General features: G+C 42.5%; 1 protein-coding gene across 13 annotated transcripts in view; it reads left to right on the plus strand.

Moving 5' to 3' along the window:
* The first annotated feature begins 1,262 nt into the window (after positions 1-1,262).
* RUFY3 (RUN and FYVE domain containing 3) overlaps positions 1,263-17,151 on the plus strand; it is a 79,855-nt gene continuing 63,966 nt past the window's right edge. For 6 of the 13 annotated variants that reach the window (XM_039251800.1, XM_039251801.1, XM_039251804.1 and 3 more), the window contains exon 1: positions 1,263-1,729. In XM_039251800.1, coding sequence (XP_039107731.1) covers positions 1,348-1,729 — 382 coding nt within the window. In that variant the 5' untranslated portion in view covers positions 1,263-1,347. Of the gene's footprint in view, positions 1,730-16,295; positions 17,115-17,151 lie in introns of those variants that run through there. The other 7 variants (XM_039251802.1, XM_039251811.1, XM_039251813.1 and 4 more) reach the window with 6 other exon arrangements.

Consider the following 17,151-nt stretch of genomic DNA (forward strand, 5'->3'; position numbering starts at 1 on the left):
CCCTTATAAATCAGCTTCTTGTAAACATTTTTAAAAATACTTTTTGCTTAAAAGTTTTGTTGGAAGACAGTATTATAAGTTTCATGTGAATTTCTTGTGCTTTCAAGAGTGATTTTCAGAGAATATTAATAAAAAGGTTTAGTTTCCTAGAGAAGTACAACTTTCTCTACAGAGGGAAAGGCCGACCAGAGAAAGAGAAAAGCAAGTAGGCAAAATGTTACACAACAGTGATTTTTAATTATAAGTCAACATGGATTCTATGCCAGCATTTTGCAACCTGAACCCAAAGCTAATCTGCTAGGAAATGCCAGGGTACATTCACAGAATCCAGCGTAAGAAAAAGCGATAATCACTGCAAATTGTCTTTATTCGAGAAAGAAATGTTTACTTCTGGGCATTACTGGATCAGTAATCATTGATTCAAACATTCAAAATAAAGCAACAGCGGCCAATTACTGGCGAGACGGAAGCACTATGAAAGTGAAAACCGCCGACCTATAATAGGCGCTTGTCTTATAAATTCTGATCTGTTTGGCTTAAAATGCACTCATGCGCACCCAGAACACCGGAAAACCCGGGAGTTGAAGTCAAAGCAAATACCAGATTTCCACAGGGCGCACGAGAGAGGGAACAAAAGAGGTGGTAGCACGGAGACACCCACCTCTAATTTCTCACATAAAAAGCTCAGGAATCAAAACCGTGAATCAACGGTTAAAGTTCTAGTGTGTGAAAGGCAAATGGTACAGTTTAATACCCGGGGGGAGGGAGGTTCCTTTTTAAAATTAGCTTTGTCCTCGGCTCCCACCCAGATCGTGGTGCCTCCGTGCCACGGGTGAAGCTGGGCGGCGACACTAGAAGGCCGCGAGCTGTCTCGCCAGGTCTCCCACCTTTCACGCACCGTGGGGGGCAAACACACCTGACACCTGAAAAGGGCCGTGCCGGGGGCGGGTAAGGACGCGCACCGGGCGCCGTCTCCTCCCCTAGGGTCGGGAGGGAGGTCAGCGCCGGCGGAGGGAAGCGGAAGGTGGGAAGTGGGAAGAGGACGCCGCCGCCCCCTAGGGGAGCCGCGCCGCAGGCTGGGGGCCGGGGCGGGAGGGGCGGGCGAGCGGAGGCGGCCGGGAGGGAGACCGCTCCGTCGGGCGGGGCCGTCGCTCCAGCAAGCTCGGACCCCGGCGGGGCGGGCTGTAGACGGCGCGGCGGAGCCCAGACGCCGGCCCGCTGCCAAGGAGGAAGGTGGCGGCGGCGGCGGTGCGGACGGGACGAGGCGGCGGCTCGCCGCCGTGACCCTCTGCTCCCCGGCCCAGGCCCGGGCGCGAGTACGAGGCGGCGGCGAAGGAAGGAGCGAGCATGGCCGAGACCGTGCCGCCGCCCAACGCCGGCGCGGAAAGTTGCAGCGAGGCACCGGCGAGGGGCGGGGAGCAGCTGCTGGAGGAGCCGAGCCGCGCTCCTACCGCAAGCGCGGACCGAGAGGGCGAGGCGGGGCCGCCGCTGGCCTCCCCTGCCGGGCAGTCGGAGCCCGGCTCCCCGGTGGCCGCCCCCTTCTTCCTGCTCTACCCGGGCGATGGAGGCGCCGGCTTCGCAGCGCGCCCGCCGCCGCAGCAGCAACAGCGCTCCTGGAGGACCCCGCCGTCGCCGGGCTCCCCGCTGCCCTTCCTGCTGCTGAGCTACCCGAGCGGCGGCGGCGGCGGCGGCGGCGGCGGCGGCAAGCACCGTGAGTGGCGGCGGGAAGGTGGGCACTCGGCCGGGAAGGGTCCAGGGGGGCTGCCGCGGTCCGGACGCCGCACTGTTTACCTCCGAGTCTCCCCAGGCCGTGGGCTCCCGCCCGGCTTCCCCTCCCCTCCTGGGCTGGGCGGCTCGTCCTCGCCAGCCTCCCACGTGCTCGCCGGGTCCCAGCCCCGGGTCCCAGGCTGGGTGCCTTCCCCCGAGGAGCCGAGGAGGGGGCGGCGCCCCGAGACCCGGCAGCCTCGTTGGCCCGCCTTCTGCGAGCTCCCGGCGCTGGGGCCGCGGAGTAGGTGTGGCTGCTGCGCCGCCGCCGCCGCCCGGGCGGCCTCGGTTGTACCGCTAAAATTTTTACGAGCGTTCACGCCACACCGTAAATATCAAAGTTGCGTCCAGGGGATGGAGTAGAGAATTCAGGAACAGTACGCGAGCTGTCGTGAATGGCATGTGTGGTTTTGGAAGGGCCCCTCCCGAGATCAAATCGTTTGGCAGGCAGAGGCCTCCACCTTTTAATACCGCCGCCGTGGGAGCCCTCTGAATAGCGCGGACCCCACTTTGTGCTTTATCAATCAACAGATGTTCGTTGCTACTTGCCAGGAGAGGGGCCCAAGAGTAGGCAATGTGTGTAAAAAGAGTTGGAGAAGTGTTAAATCTGGTTTAACAAGACAGGGTCTTACAGTATGAAAATGTGGCTGAAGATACAAGGCATGCTGTAGATGCCAGATACTTAGCTGTACGAGTTCTGAAAAGGGGGAGAAACTTACTTGCCTAACATGATGAGGGGATCTTTCCTAGAAATAGAGCTAGAGATTTTTATTTGTCACCAAAGCAAACCTTTTAACTGCTCTACACAACCAAGAAATCCTGACTTTGTCTTTTCTGCCCCTAATCCACGCCTGATGACATTAAGAGTCGAATGTTTTCTGTGTTCGTGTGCTGTGATTATCGCAGTTAATCACATCTCTGTGAGATAAATATGATCCCACGTTTTCAGATCGTGCTAAGGGATTAGTATTATTGAATGATTTGACCCAAGTAACAGCCTTGGAGTAGGGATGAAGTTGACCCAGATTCCTTGCCTACCAAGCCCATGCTCCTTAAACACCAAACTTCTGAAACTGGGGGCATGGTTCTCCTAGGTTAGGAGCCATTGGGTTCAGCTGGAGGTAGTAGTCTAGTGTCACCGTTTCTGTGTTTACCTGGAAAGAGGGCCAACACTGACCACTGAAAAAAGTCTTACTAAAACCATAGCTTGTGTGTTGGAGTGGTAGGTACTAATCTCAAGATGGAAGTGCCTAATCAAGGTAAAAATTAGTCCTTTAATAAGTAGGGGGAGTAAAGATAATATTCACAACATTACTTTCAATTTTGTAAGCTACCTGCTTTCTACTTTGTTATTTAAGCACAGCCTCCTTTGTCTCCTTAAAAATTTTATTTCTGTGTGATCTGCTTATTAACCACATCACTATAGGATGAAGACACTCCTATCAATTCTTTATAACTTTGTGGCACAACCTTTATTTATATTAATGTTTATTTTTGAGAGAGAGAGCAGGTGTGCATGAGTGTGAGTGGGGGGAGGGGGGGGCAGAGATCGAGAGACACACACACAGAATCCCAAGCAGGCCCCAGGCTCTGAGCTGTAAGCAGGGAGCGGATGTAGGGTTCTAACTCATGAACTGTGAGATCGTGATCTGAGCCTAAGTCTGTCACTTAACTGGCTGAGCCACCCAGGTGCCCCACAACCTTTATTGACAGAAGAAATTTTCAATTGTAGGAGTGTCAGCTGTGTGGATTATCTAAATTTCAGTTAATTTCTCTTTGATGCTTCCTACTATTAAGGGTTAACTTTATTATTTTTTTAAGTATTGTTAGAAAATTAGGGCCTAAGCGTGATCAAGATCAGGGATGGAGGACTTAAAGCTGAAGCTTCATAGGTGTGATCTGTTAGTCTCTACCTTACAATATTTGCAGTTATATTAAGTAGTTCTTGTTCTGAGTTTTTATTTTTACCTTATTTTTTGTTTTGTTCCTTTCTTTAGGGAGAGAGACCATGAGCAGGGAAGGGACAGAGAGGGAGAGAATCTTAACTAGGCTCCATGTCCAGCTTGGAGCTGAACATAGTCTTGATCCCATGACCTCAAGATCATGACCTGAGCCGAAATCAAGTGTCAGAGGATTAACCAACTAAACTACCCAGACGCCCCACCTTGTTATTTTTATACGTACTTCAGAACACATGCATACTTGGAAAAAAATATTCCATAAATTAAATTTTTTTTTGGTGGCTGCTCTGCAGAGTCAATGCAATATTACTCTTTGATGTACAGTAAAACCTTGGTTTGCAAGCAAAATTCATTCTAGAAACGTGCTTGTAATCCAAAGCACTTATATATCAAAATTAACTTCCCCATAAGAAATAATGGAAACTCAGATGGTTCATTCCACAACCCAAAAATACTCATATCAAAGTGATTACAATACTGTAATATAATACAAAATCACAGAATACGAAATATAAAGAAAAATAAGCAAACTAACCTGCACTTACCTTTGAAAACATTCGTGGCTGGTGTGAGGGAGAAAAGAGAGAGGAGGGTTATTGTGTAGGATCACTTTCACTGTAACTAACGGATGTTGACTACAGTACAGTATTAATACACTCCTGTCATATACTGTATTTAATGTAACTGGCAGTAAAGCAGCAGAGGAAAGGGTCTCTATCTGCAGGCAGCCTAACCTAAACTGAAGCAAAGCATTCCTAAGCTTACTCTTATATGGAAAAGCAATGGACTGTCCATAGGTGCTTTGAAGTGATAAAAACACATACTAGTGCCGGTTGTGGGCACCTTCCAACATTCAAGAATTTTTGCCCAACACTATGACCTGAGCATGGGACCTGAGACGGAGCATGAGAGAGCATCACCCACAATCCTGGAGAGAGAGAGAAACCCATTGGCTCAGTCGTGATCATGTGACATTTGGCTTCATGTATTACTTGTATTGCAAGACATTGCTTGTTATTAAAGTTCATTAGAAATGTCTGCTCGTCTTGTGGAGCACTCATAGAACAAGTTACTCACAGTCCAAGGCTTTACTGTACTTAAATATCAGAACTGTGCGTCTCCTGGCTGTTCACTTGAGCAACCTGCAGAAAGTTTTAAAAAGATTTCTCATTTCAGTTACTAGGACAGTACTTAGTACCCAATGAATATTTGCCTCCTCAACACCCAGTTTTTAACTCTTGCTAATGTATTTGCCTAAAGTGCTTAATATATAATAATTTTGAAGTGTTGTATATTAAGGCAATGCCATCTTTTTATTGTAGAAATCTTGACTGTATTCAGATATTTAAATTTTTTAAATTACATTTATTTATTTTTGAGAGACAGAGTGAGATAGGGTGCGAGTGAGGGAGAGGCAGAGAGAGGAGGAGACACAGAATCAGAAGCAGGCTCCAGGCTCTGAGCTGTCAGCACAGAGCCCGACGCGGGGCTCGAACCCACAAACTGTGAGATCATGACCTGAGCCAAAGTTGAACACTTAACCAACTGAGCCACCCAGGCACCCCATGTATTCAGGCATTTTAAAAATTAACCTTTACATTTGAGTTCAGAAGACACTGATAAAGAATAGCAAAAATGTATGCAGGGAAGGTAGCTTAAACTTTTCAGGGTTCAAGATATATACTATTTCAGTGTAAAGTCCTTCTAGACATAATGTCCTTAACATATTCATCATGCTTAAATACAGTAGGAAAGAAGGCTTCTGATTTGCCTTGTTGGATTATGTCCCTCTCTGAGTCTTTGAGTGCTAATCTGATGATACGTTATGCTTCTAGCTTTTAAATCTCATAAAAACTCCTCACCGTGCTTTAAAAAAATGTTTATTTTGAGAGAGGGAGAGTGAGCAGGGGAGGGACGGAGAGGGGGACAGGGAGAGAATGCCAAGCAGGCTCCGCACTGTCAGCACAGAGCCTGATGCAGAGCTTGATCTTCCGAACCAGGAGATCATGACCTGAGGTGGAATCAAGAGTCAGACACTTAACCAACTGAGCCACCCAGGTGCCCCCCCTACTAAGTCTTTTAAAAAATATTTGCTCTATAAAAATTACAAGTAAAACATAACATAAATCTATTCTCATTGTTTAAATGTTTACAGTACAAGAGTACATTGAGTACAAAGTGAACTTTCCTTTTGGGTAGGAGACCCGCCCCCTTTTCTGAGGATACCACTTTTGAGTTTGGTGAGTTTTCTCCCAGAACTTTAGCTTGCATTCACAGATATGTATGTGCTCATATTTCATAAGGCTTTTCCCCCTTGGTATATGACCTTCCACACCAGTTTCTCATAAACTGTATAAGGAGCTACTTTCATGCCATGGTGCAGTGCTTTTAATGCTTTCCTCTTCATCCTAACTTTAGAAGTCTTCTCGTGGATGCGTAAGAGATGGCTTCGAGGTGTTGGAGTGAAGAGGCACTCCTGCTGTCTGCATAGTTATCAGCTTCTCCTGACAGTTATTTCTTTCTTCTTCCAACTCCCAGAGCCACAGGAAACATTTATGTTTATGGCAATGGCATGCAAATAAACCCCCATTTCTGACCTTGTCTTTTCTCTTCCAATCACAGCAGTGTACTGAAAAGGTCCCACTCAGCAGAGAAGCAACTGTCTTTCTGTATTTGTACGTGCTGTTTTGAGATGGTAGAAGGGCTAGGAGGGGAAGAGAAGGAAAAAGGTGGAAAAGAATGGCAGCATTACTATGTCCACCCACTGTAAACTTGAGTATACCTAATAGTGAATGCCTTGCTGAGCCTTGGAAAGTGCGGAGATTGAGGGTTTCTGGAAACATTCACAAATGTGCTTTCTCACAGATGCACTTTAAGAATCCATGATTTGGGGAAGGAACTTTCTCATTTATGTATAAATGGAGGAATGAGTAAGGGGAAAAAACAGTTTTCTGTTCGGTTTATACACATATACACAATGTAAAGATGTGTATATTATATATGTATGTGTGCATGTGTATATATTATGTGTGTATATGTGTATATTCTGATTTTAATTTATCCTCCATGGACATTCCTATTATGTCTCTCTTTCTTTTTTCATTGTTTAATAGCACTCCAGAAAACATTATACCTGGTTAGCAGTTGAACACACATTAATTAGTTCATCTGTATTTTTTTTTAATTTTGAAAAGACAAAAATGCTTTATTTTGTAAATATAGAGGCATCTGCTCAAAAACTGAGAGGTATTGAGGGAAGGATTGAACAATGAGAACCCAAAAGTTTTGAGTGTTCATCTTTATACTAGTAGCTTTTAGAATAGCAGATGGAAGTGTGACTTTTTAGCTTTTTGGTATAATTAATGTAGACTGGTTTCTCCATTGACAGTGCTGTGATTCACAGGCCCTCAGCTCTTTTCCAACTGTCTTCAGCATACTTTACCTGTGTTAAGAATCACTTTCTGATCCACTAAATGCTATTTTGTCAAATGGCAGATATAAACACCCATTAAAAAAGGAAAAAAACCTTAAGAAATGTAGCATCTTCAAACAGAGTTTAATTGTAAGTTAGTGACTACCAGAATAGAGTTTAGAACTAAAGAGTGTCTAAATGCAGATGAATCCTTTGCACACACAGCTGCGATGACCTGACCTGAGGTATGGGGAGCTGGGTCATGCCTCCATTTCCCACATCCTTTGGCCACGACAGCCTGTCTGTGGCTTCCTTTCCTGATACAGTTTTTATTATCATGCTGCCCAAATTATCACAGTTTGTCTTCCCAACCAATTTCTCCCCTTCTGCTTCCTTTCATTTGTTTTACTTATTACACTTCTGGCCTGGCATTACAAAAAGATCACGCTCTCATTGACAAAACAACAATTTCAGAATATTAGATGTAATCTTTGAGACTTTGTTTTGACTGCTCCCCTCTTGATAAACGTAAGTTAATTTTTTTATAGACAGAGGTTTTCTTTTTCCTTATTTCTGGTTTTAGCTCCATTGTGGATACTAGAGGATCCAAAAAGGCTCTCCATTAGATGAAAGTTTACTGTAGTTCTGTAATCCAAACAGTTACAAAGAAAGAATGTGGGGGCGCCTGGGTGCCTCAGTCGGTTAGGCTTCCGACTTTGGCTCAGGTCATGATCTCGCGATTCGTGGGTTCGAGCCCCACGTCGGGCTCTGTGCTGACAGCTAGCTCAGAGCCTGGAGCTTGTTTCAGATTCTGTGTCTCCCTCTCTGACCCTCCCCTGCTCATGCTGTCTCTCTCTCAGAAATAAATTAAAAAAAAAACACACATTAAAAATTGTTTTTTAAAAAAAGAAAGAAAGTGAGTAGTAAGATAATAGTTGTTCTTAGTGGCTACCATTTATGGAATATTTTTATGTGCCATTCAAAGAGCTAAAAAAAGTTCACAGTTATCAGTACTTACTGATTTTTTTTTTTTCTTAAAATTTGTGATAGATAGAAGAGCCAGTACTTAAAAACTACTTTCTTAACAATGAAAACTGAATGGGGTGCCTGGGTACTCAGTGGGTTAAGTGTCTGACTTCAGCTCAGGTCATGATTTTGTGGTTCATGGATTTGAGCCCCAAGTCAGACTCTGTGCTGACAGCTCAGGGCCTGGAGCCTGCTTTGGGTTCTGTGTCTCCCTCTCTTTCTGCCCCTCCCCTGCTTGTGCTCTTTCTTTCTCTTTCAAAAATAAATAAACATTAAAAGAGGAAAAAAAAGCAATGAAAACTGAAATTATGAGTCCATATAGAATTCAAATAAGTAGATGGATACAACTTAATGTTTTTCATCAGAATATTTGATTCAGTATCTCTAAATGACTTCTCTAAATTATTATAAAAAACAAAAATTCTGATAAAGTAACCTTAGATTTAGAAGTTTACATTTTGGAGACACAGATTCTGTGGTTTTAGGATAGTTCTTATCTCAAATTTTAGCACATATCAGAATCACCTGGCCATCTTGTTAGCACAGATTTCTGGTCCTATACCCAGAGGTGTTTTGTTTGTTTTAGTGAGGCATGATTGATGTATAACATTGCATTAATTTCAGGTGTACAACATAATGACTCAATATTTGTTTATATAGCAGTTTTTTAAGTGAAGGACAGGACGAATTCATATTCCTGCATAGTGTGGTATCACAGCTCATGTTCTTGATCACTGTATGCTCCCTCACCAGGCCTTAAATCAGTTTAGGTAGAAAGCAGTAAGTTTGGTGTGTGTGAGAGAGAGGAGAAAGAGGGAGAGTGAGCAGAGCAAATGTGGCAAAGAAAGCATCTTTTGGGGCTAAAAGATTAGTATTGGCCTCAAAACATATTCACCTGACTTATTCTGTCTTGCATCTTTTTCCTTTTTGTTTAGCAGAAATCTGTTTTAAAGAGATGAAATCTTACAAAGAAGCTAAGAGGACATATTTTTCTAGTGTAAGTTATAGATAGTAAAAAGTCTGGGAGAATAATGTAGCAGAATTAACTAGATGAAGTAATGATATTTTCTTGTCTAACATATTTGAAAATCCTTAAATAATTAAAAATATTGCCTGAAAGATATGCTGCTTCTTTATCATTGTACAAAAGGTAATGGGTAGCCATCATAAATAAAAGAATCCTCGTGTATGTATGTACGTAAGTAAGCAAGCAAGCTCTATGCCCAGTGTGGGGCTCCAACTCACAACCCCAAGATCAAGAATCATGGGCTCTACCAACTGAGCCAGCCAGGCGCCCTAGAGAACCCCATTTTAGGAGTCCTGGGGTGGCTCAGTCAGTTGGGCGTCCTGTTTCAGCTCAGATCATGATCTCGTGGTTCAGGAGTTCCAGCCCCGAGTCAGGCTCTGTGCTGACAGCTCAGACCCTGGAGCCTGCTTCAAATTCTGTGTCTCCCTCTCTCTGTCTCCCTTTCCCTGCTCATGCTGTGTCTCTCTCTCAAAAATAAACATTAACAAACAAACAAACAAAAAAAGAACTCCATACTCCATTTTAATGAATTTTGCAGGATATTTGAGCTGTTATATTTCCACCCAAATCTTATTAGCATGGAAACATCTTCCTGTAGGGTAAAGTGGCTCAAGTATGAGCTTTAACATTTATTTTGGGAAGTCAGTAGCATAACATAGTATGACCTGAAATTATGAGAAAGGAAATGTTTTTAGAGTTACAGAGCAGTGGTACTTGAGAGAGTAAGTATCATCATGGTCCTGCCTGCTACTATAGCTATAGTGGAATAATTGTGAAAGGTTCACAGTCTTCTTAAAGCCCACCGGGCGAGGGCTGCTGGCCAAGGTGGGTATCCCTGAATGCAGGACCCCTGTTAGTGACTGGTTCTACACTTGTTCTGTACCAAATAGACATGACAGGCAGCATGTGTCAGAGGGAGTGGCATGGAAACTGAAAAGAAGTTTACAGGGGCAGAGGTGGGAAAGTTTGAAACCTCTTAAGACATAGGAAAAGAGCCTGTCAGACTGACAGCAAGAGGCATGTAGAAAGCAGAAATTGTTTGCGCATGTTGCCTTTTAGAATAGGGTTCCTCTAATTTTAGAGTCTGTTTAGGGACTCTACTGGCATTAACATCTGCTTCCTCTGTGTTTTTTATGAACTTAAATCTGGTCACGTGATATGAACGCTTGGTAAAATTCTGACCCATCGCTACTTCCTCCCTCAAGGCCCGAGAGGTGCCCCAGCATACCCTTTGCTCACATCTCCTTTTCACTTTCCCCTACCTCAGTCGCATGGACTTTCATTCTTACTGACTCACACTTCATGTGATGGTAGCTTTTTTTTCCCCCCAGAATTCTCAGGCACCTATAATGATGATAATGGCTACTGTTTACTGACTGCTTAGTTTGTACAAAGTGCCATGCTAAGCATTTTAGTTAACATTACTTCCTTGAAGTCCGAAGTAGTTAATATTATTATTCCCCTTTTGTCAGTGAAGAAACAGGCACAGAAACAGGTAATATGCCGAAGTTACTCAGCTTCCAGAGGTGGATCTAGCATTCGCAGTGGGCATTCGGACTCTAGAGTCCACATGCGCTGGGCCTCCTTTCCCACTTCCCATTACTGGAATCCCATCCTAAACTGAAGGCTCCTTTGCAGACAGCAGCAGCCCTCTAGTTCCTCATTCTGCTCAGCAAAGCCCTACTCCCTAAACAAATAAATAAATGTGAAATTCAGTAGTTATGTATATAAATAACACTGAATAACCGTCTGTGCACCTATAATTGCCTGTTTTGTGTCTGCTACCTTGTTCTGAAGTCCCTCGTGACTACCATACAGAAGGTGCCCTGTGCATGTTTATTAAATAAATGAATTAGGTACAAGTGACTAAAGCCCGTGTTAGAATGACTTGCTTGTTGGGGCACGAATATAGCTTGATTTTGTAGAACTTGGGGGTAAACTTGGTTAAGCTGAAAATATACCATTCCAAGAATATAGAGTGCTTTGAAGTTACATTTCTATACCAACAAGTATCTGTTGAGACTGATATTTGGTAGGTCCTGTTTTAAGCAGATGTATAATGGTGTGCAAAGCAGGCCCATGATCTTTGTGAAGCTAGTTATTTAGATTAATTTTATAGCTGAGTAAATTAGGACAGGAGGATCAATTTTTTAAGATCATCTACTAAGTTGCTGGCAGCTTTACATCTGTGAATGGTTGCCTACTGCCACTTAACCATGAAATCAGTTTTAATTACTAAGATGGGAGTTAGCTCTAGCCTTATGCTGGTTAATTTTAATAAGTGAAAAAATTATGCATTATTTTGTTTCTAACAAAATAATTAGCTCAGGTATAATCATTTTATAGTACTTATTATCATCCTTGGTTAATATCTACAAAGTAATACTGAGCCTTTCAAATGTATAAACCTATAATTGTAGTAATCTCCGCATCAGAGGTAGACATAATAGATTTTTGTCTGAGAGAAGGAAGGAAGTGAGGGGAAGGGAAGAGGGAAGGAAGACTGGAGCATGTGAAAAAATCATGATCATTCAACTGAATAATCTTCTACTTTAGCAGAAACATCGAGACTTTCCACCAATGTCATCATCATGATATTTCATTAAAGAAAGCCTTTTGTGCTGACAGCACCTAGTAAAATGTGGGGAGTGGGAGTATGAGAGTTATTTTCTTAAATTATAAAACTGTGATCCAGGAAGCCTTGGGAAGTAGAACTTGTGAGGTTTACAAACTGATTTAGTTGGACAAGACGATAAATTTTAAAAAGCACCATTATGTGCCCAATAGGAACTAGATAATAGGAGACAACTACCTATAAAAGAAATGTGAAGTAGTTTCTTACCTTCAAACCTGTTAAGAATTGGTATTCCTAAAGAAATCTATTTCTGGGGGTACCTGGCTGGCTCAATTGGTTAAGCATCTGACTCTTGATTTAGGCTCAGGTCATGATCTCACAATGGTGAGATGGAGCCCCGAGTGAGATTCTCTCTGCTCCTCTCCCACTTGTGCGCTCTCTCTCTCTCTTTCTCTCTCAAAAAGAAATCTATTTCTGAAAAGTATTTAAGTATTTAAATAATATTATTTAAAACAAAAAAATTAGAAATAACCCATACATGCTCACCAGCATGAAAATGGATCAGAAAAATTTTTATACATGCAATGGAATATTTATTTCCTCAGTACAGCAGCCGAAAGGATAAACTATGGCTGCACACTACAATGTGGATGAATCTTTAAAAATACAATGTTGAGGGACACCTGGGTGACTCAGTGGGTTGAGCATCCGACTTCAGCTCAGGTTATAATCTCACCTTTCAGGAGTTCAAGCTCCACATCGGGCTCTCTGGTGTCAGCACAAAAACCGCGTCAGATCTTCTGTTCCCCTCACTCTGTCCCTCCCTGCTTACACTCTCCAAAAAATATATATAAATAAATAAATAAATGAAATGCAGTGTTGAGTGAAAGGCCTTCATAAAGCATGAAACCCTTTCTATAAAGTTAAGATGAAGCTAATATATTGTTTAGGCCTCCATATATTCATAATAATACTTTTTAAGTAAGGTGATGACACACAAAATGCGGAAGTAATTGCCTCAAAAGGGCAGGCAGGAATTCTGAAGAGGGAAGGAGCAAATAAATTCATTGTTGGTTCATTTCATCAGTTAGGCAGTGATTTCATGGTTATATTTCTTAAGTATTAAAACGATACTTTGAAGTTTGGTATTTGAAGAAGTTCTGGAATAAGTCATTTTAGAAAATAATTTCCCCTTCATTAATCTTTCATACTACTGAATGTATCAAGTGTTGTTTTTTAAAATTTTTTTAATGTTTATTTATTTTTGAGAGAGAGAGCACAAGCAGGGGAGGGGCAGAGAGGGATACACAGAATCCAAAGGAGGCTCCAGGCTCTGAGCTGTCAACAATAGCCCAATGAGGGCTCGAACCCACAAACCGTGAGATCATGACCTGTGAGCCAAAGTCAGACACACTTAACTGACTGAGCCACCTTGGCACCCCTCGTGTATTCTTAATATGCCCAACTAAGTTAGTGGATGAGGAAGAACTTGGTAAGACGCTTATTTCCTGCTCTTTCCGTGGAGTGGTGGTACAATAAGTAGGATATCATCCTTCATTATGACCAGTGGTTTACCCTTTGTCAGCACACAGCAGGAGAGGTCTATGCTGGTATCACAGTTTCTCAGAAAATGCCCACTTGTTAAAAACCTGAACTGAATGGATAAGAGTAAGTGGAATAAATAGTTCGTAAAGTATGAAAGCTAATACAATTTTTTTTCTTCCTCAAATTTTAAATTTGTTAAATGTTAAATTCACATTTGGGAAATTTTGTGGGGACATTGTTTATATCATTTTGTGTGTATGTGTGCTTTTTGTTTTGTTTTTATTTTCCCTAAGTAAAACTTAATCCTTGGAGTGCTGACTTTTCAGGGCATGAAAGAAAACATGAACTTTGGTTTCAGGGCTTTAAGACAAATCTTGGAATCCCAGATCAGCCAGTTGCTAATTGTGTGATCTTGGTCCAGTTACTTGGCTCAACTTTGGTTTCCTTGTATGTGAAGAGGACATACCAATATCTGGTTGGCCAAATTCTTGTGAGGATTTGATATAGTATTTATAAAGCACCTAACAGAAAATAGAGATTCAATAAATGATAGCCACCTTAAGTAATTTTCCCCTATTGTGTAACAGGGACATTGGGCATGACAATCAGACTTTGTCTTATAATAGTAGCTGAGTATTCTTAAATTATTATTTTTTTAATTTTTCATGGTTTATTTATTTTTGAGAGAGAGAGAGAGAGAAGGGAAGGGGCAGAGAGGGAGACACAGAATCTGAAGCAGGCTCCAGGCTCTGAGCTGTCAGCACAGAGCCTGACGTGGGGCTCGAACTCACGAGCTGTGAGATCGTCATGACCTGAGCTGAAGGCAGACCCTTAACTGACTGAGCCACCGAGGTGCCCCTAGCTGAGTACTCTTTAAAAGGAATGTGACTTTTGACTTTGACACACGAATTTCATTTGCTATAAATCTATTATGATGTGGAAAATTTGGGCTATATAAGCAGCTAGAACATAGTATTATTCAGATCATCACCTTGGATTTGAATTTCACTTAGGCCTGTTAGTTCTGCTTTTAGGGCCACAGACTGTACCTCAACCCTCCTCACAACCGTCTTACAAATATGTGCCTTTATTCACAGGTGGGATCAAATGAGAAAAAAGTTCAGGGTTTGTCTCACTGATGACTTCATGTTACCTTTACATTCTAAGCTAATTTGTTTACCTAATAAAGCCCCAAATGTAAAAACAGTACTAAATACTGTTTAGAATTATTTGTTAGTCTTCTACAAATAGTGCCTGTTTTCATAGTAAATTCATTGCTTGGGAGCAGTGGGTAAGTGTTCCTGCTGAAGACTGCAGGGTGTTTACCTGCAAGCAGGTATGACTGAGATAGTGGATGGACAGGTTTTCCCGCTCACCCACAGTTCTTGTTTCTGAAATGACTGCTGGTACCTTCTTAAACTGAGAGAGAACCAGTGCAGGAAGGTCTTTCTCTCCTTGGCAGAAGTGTCTGTTGCTTTGGGCTTCCCTCCTGATTTCTTCTAGCTGGAGAGAAGGACCTTTGGAAGGAATGTTGAACAAGTTTCTCTGTTTATTGACCTAGCTTTTCTTGTTACGCTAGTGGGTTGTAGTCCATCCAAATCTCTTTAAGGTTAGTAAATGGCATGTTGGTTGGTAATAAGATTGTCATGGTTTGTGACAGGCTCAATTCAGGTATTGGTGGAACCAGGGAATCTCAAAGCATTCATATTTTTTTTTGTTTCTACTATTCTATATTTCAAGAATGTATCCGTCTCGGTGTTATATATACATACGGACAGGGCTCTTTGGCATTGTGATTCCAGGAACTATTCGGTGTAAGTTTAAGGATTTTAATATGACTGCTTACTAGGTTTTGAAGTAAAGCATGGCTTCAAGTGAAATGATGGACTATTCCCTTTAAGCTTGAATGTATAAGGTGGAAATATGTATGGCTAGAAAAGAATCGACGTATGACATATGATTAAATGTGAATGTGTTAAATGAAGGCATTATGTTTTTAAGTAAAAGCCTACATTATGCAGAAACTTGGTAGGGGTGCCTTGGTGGCTCAGTTGGTTAAGCATCCAACTTCGGCTCAGATCATGATCTCAAGGTTCCATGAGCTCTGTGCTGACAGCTTGGAGTTTGGAGCCTGCTTCGGATTTGGATTCTGTGTCTCCCTCTCTCTGCCCCTCCCCCATTCACACACTCTATCAAAAACAAATACTAAAAAATATTAAAAAAGAAACTTGGTAAATACAACTTCAAAAGTGAGGTTGGGGGACTGTGGGGGGGTTGCCATTAATTGGAAGGATTTTTACTTTTCTAACATCAAAGTTTTTTTCTTGCACTTCTATCCAGTCTAAAAAGTCAGGTTTTTGTACCTTGGAGAAGGAAATTATAATTGCCTAAGAGTATGATATTTAACTTGAAAATCTGCTTTGGCTTTTCTTAAAACACCACCTTTATAAAGAATTTTAGGGGCGCCTGGGTGGCTTAGTCGATTAAGCGTCTGACTTTCGTTTAGGTCATGATCTCGCGGTTCGTGGGTTCGAGCCTCGCGTCGGGCTCTGTGCTGACTGCCAGCTCAGAGCCTGGAGCCTGTTTCAGTCTGTGACTCCCTCTCTCTCTGACCCTCCCCTGCTCACGCTGTCTCTCTCTCTCTCTCTCCTAGAAATAAATAAAAAATATTAAAAAAAAAAAAGAATTTTAATAGCTAGGTATAGAGGATAAAAGATGGAAGTGAATTATGTGCTTTTTAAATTAATCTAACTGCCTCTTTTATCATCTTTGCAATGGAGAATTAGCCATTTTTAATTGTCTTCCTGTTATCTAGTCCTTTTATCCCAAAGTGAGGGAATTGATGAGGATAGGTGCATTGTGTTATGTCTGATCACAGTTTGACTAGCACAGTCTGGAAGTGGGTTGTACAGGACGAGAGCAGCAGCTTAATTGCTCTCCCTGCATCAGCAGCATCTATAAAGCATCCTGGGAATTGCTCGCCCTACGTTCAGAGCAGCTGGTCACATGAGCCTGGATTTTCAGTTCAGTTCATTAGTCAGCCATTTTGGTCAACACCCTGCTTACTGCGCACAACCAATCCTATTAGAACTCAGCATCCTGGCTCATCTGAGCAGATCCTGGGAGTGATTTCTGCAGTTCAGGATATTTTTTAAGCTAAATTGAAAATATTGGTTTATTTTTCGGGATTTTTTGGGGGGCATTTTTTTCCTGCACAAAGGAGGATTTTTCACTTATTCATGCAGAGACCAGTTTTTGAAAGCCAGCTAAGGTGGCATCGGCTGTGCAGCATTTAAAGCCTGTAGCCCAGCTGAAGGAGGAGGGGGTAGGGAAGAGAAGATAAAAGGACATAAGCTAGGAGAAGACAGGCATCATCTTATTTTGCTATGTGGTAGGAACTATCTATGAGAAAAGATAGTATAGGATTGCTTATCTTGAGCAGTTGGTTGTTAAACCGTAAGGTATTTTTCCTTGTGTTTTGTTTTAATCTCCCCCGCCCCTTTTCCTGAGAGCTTTGTTCCAGAGCTTTGGATTTGGGGTTTTGGGGTGAGGAAGTTTTATTTATTTTTGTTGGGGTAGGTGTGTGTGTTTGTGTGTGTGTGTGTTGTGGTCCCAGCTGAGTCATCATGTCTGCTCTGACGCCTCCAACTGATATGCCAACCCCCACCACTGACAAGATCACACAGGCTGCCATGGAGACCATCTACCTTTGCAAATTCCGAGTGTCTATGGATGGAGAATGGCTCTGCCTGCGAGAGCTGGATGACATCTCACTTACACCTGACCCAGAGCCTACCCATGAAGGTATGGTCAGACCCCGTCCACTAGTGTCTCACCAGCA

The sequence above is a fragment of the Hyaena hyaena genome, unplaced genomic scaffold (assembly GCF_003009895.1).
Source record: "Hyaena hyaena isolate Hyena2069 unplaced genomic scaffold, ASM300989v1 scaffold_395, whole genome shotgun sequence".
Taxonomy (NCBI): domain Eukaryota; kingdom Metazoa; phylum Chordata; class Mammalia; order Carnivora; family Hyaenidae; genus Hyaena; species Hyaena hyaena.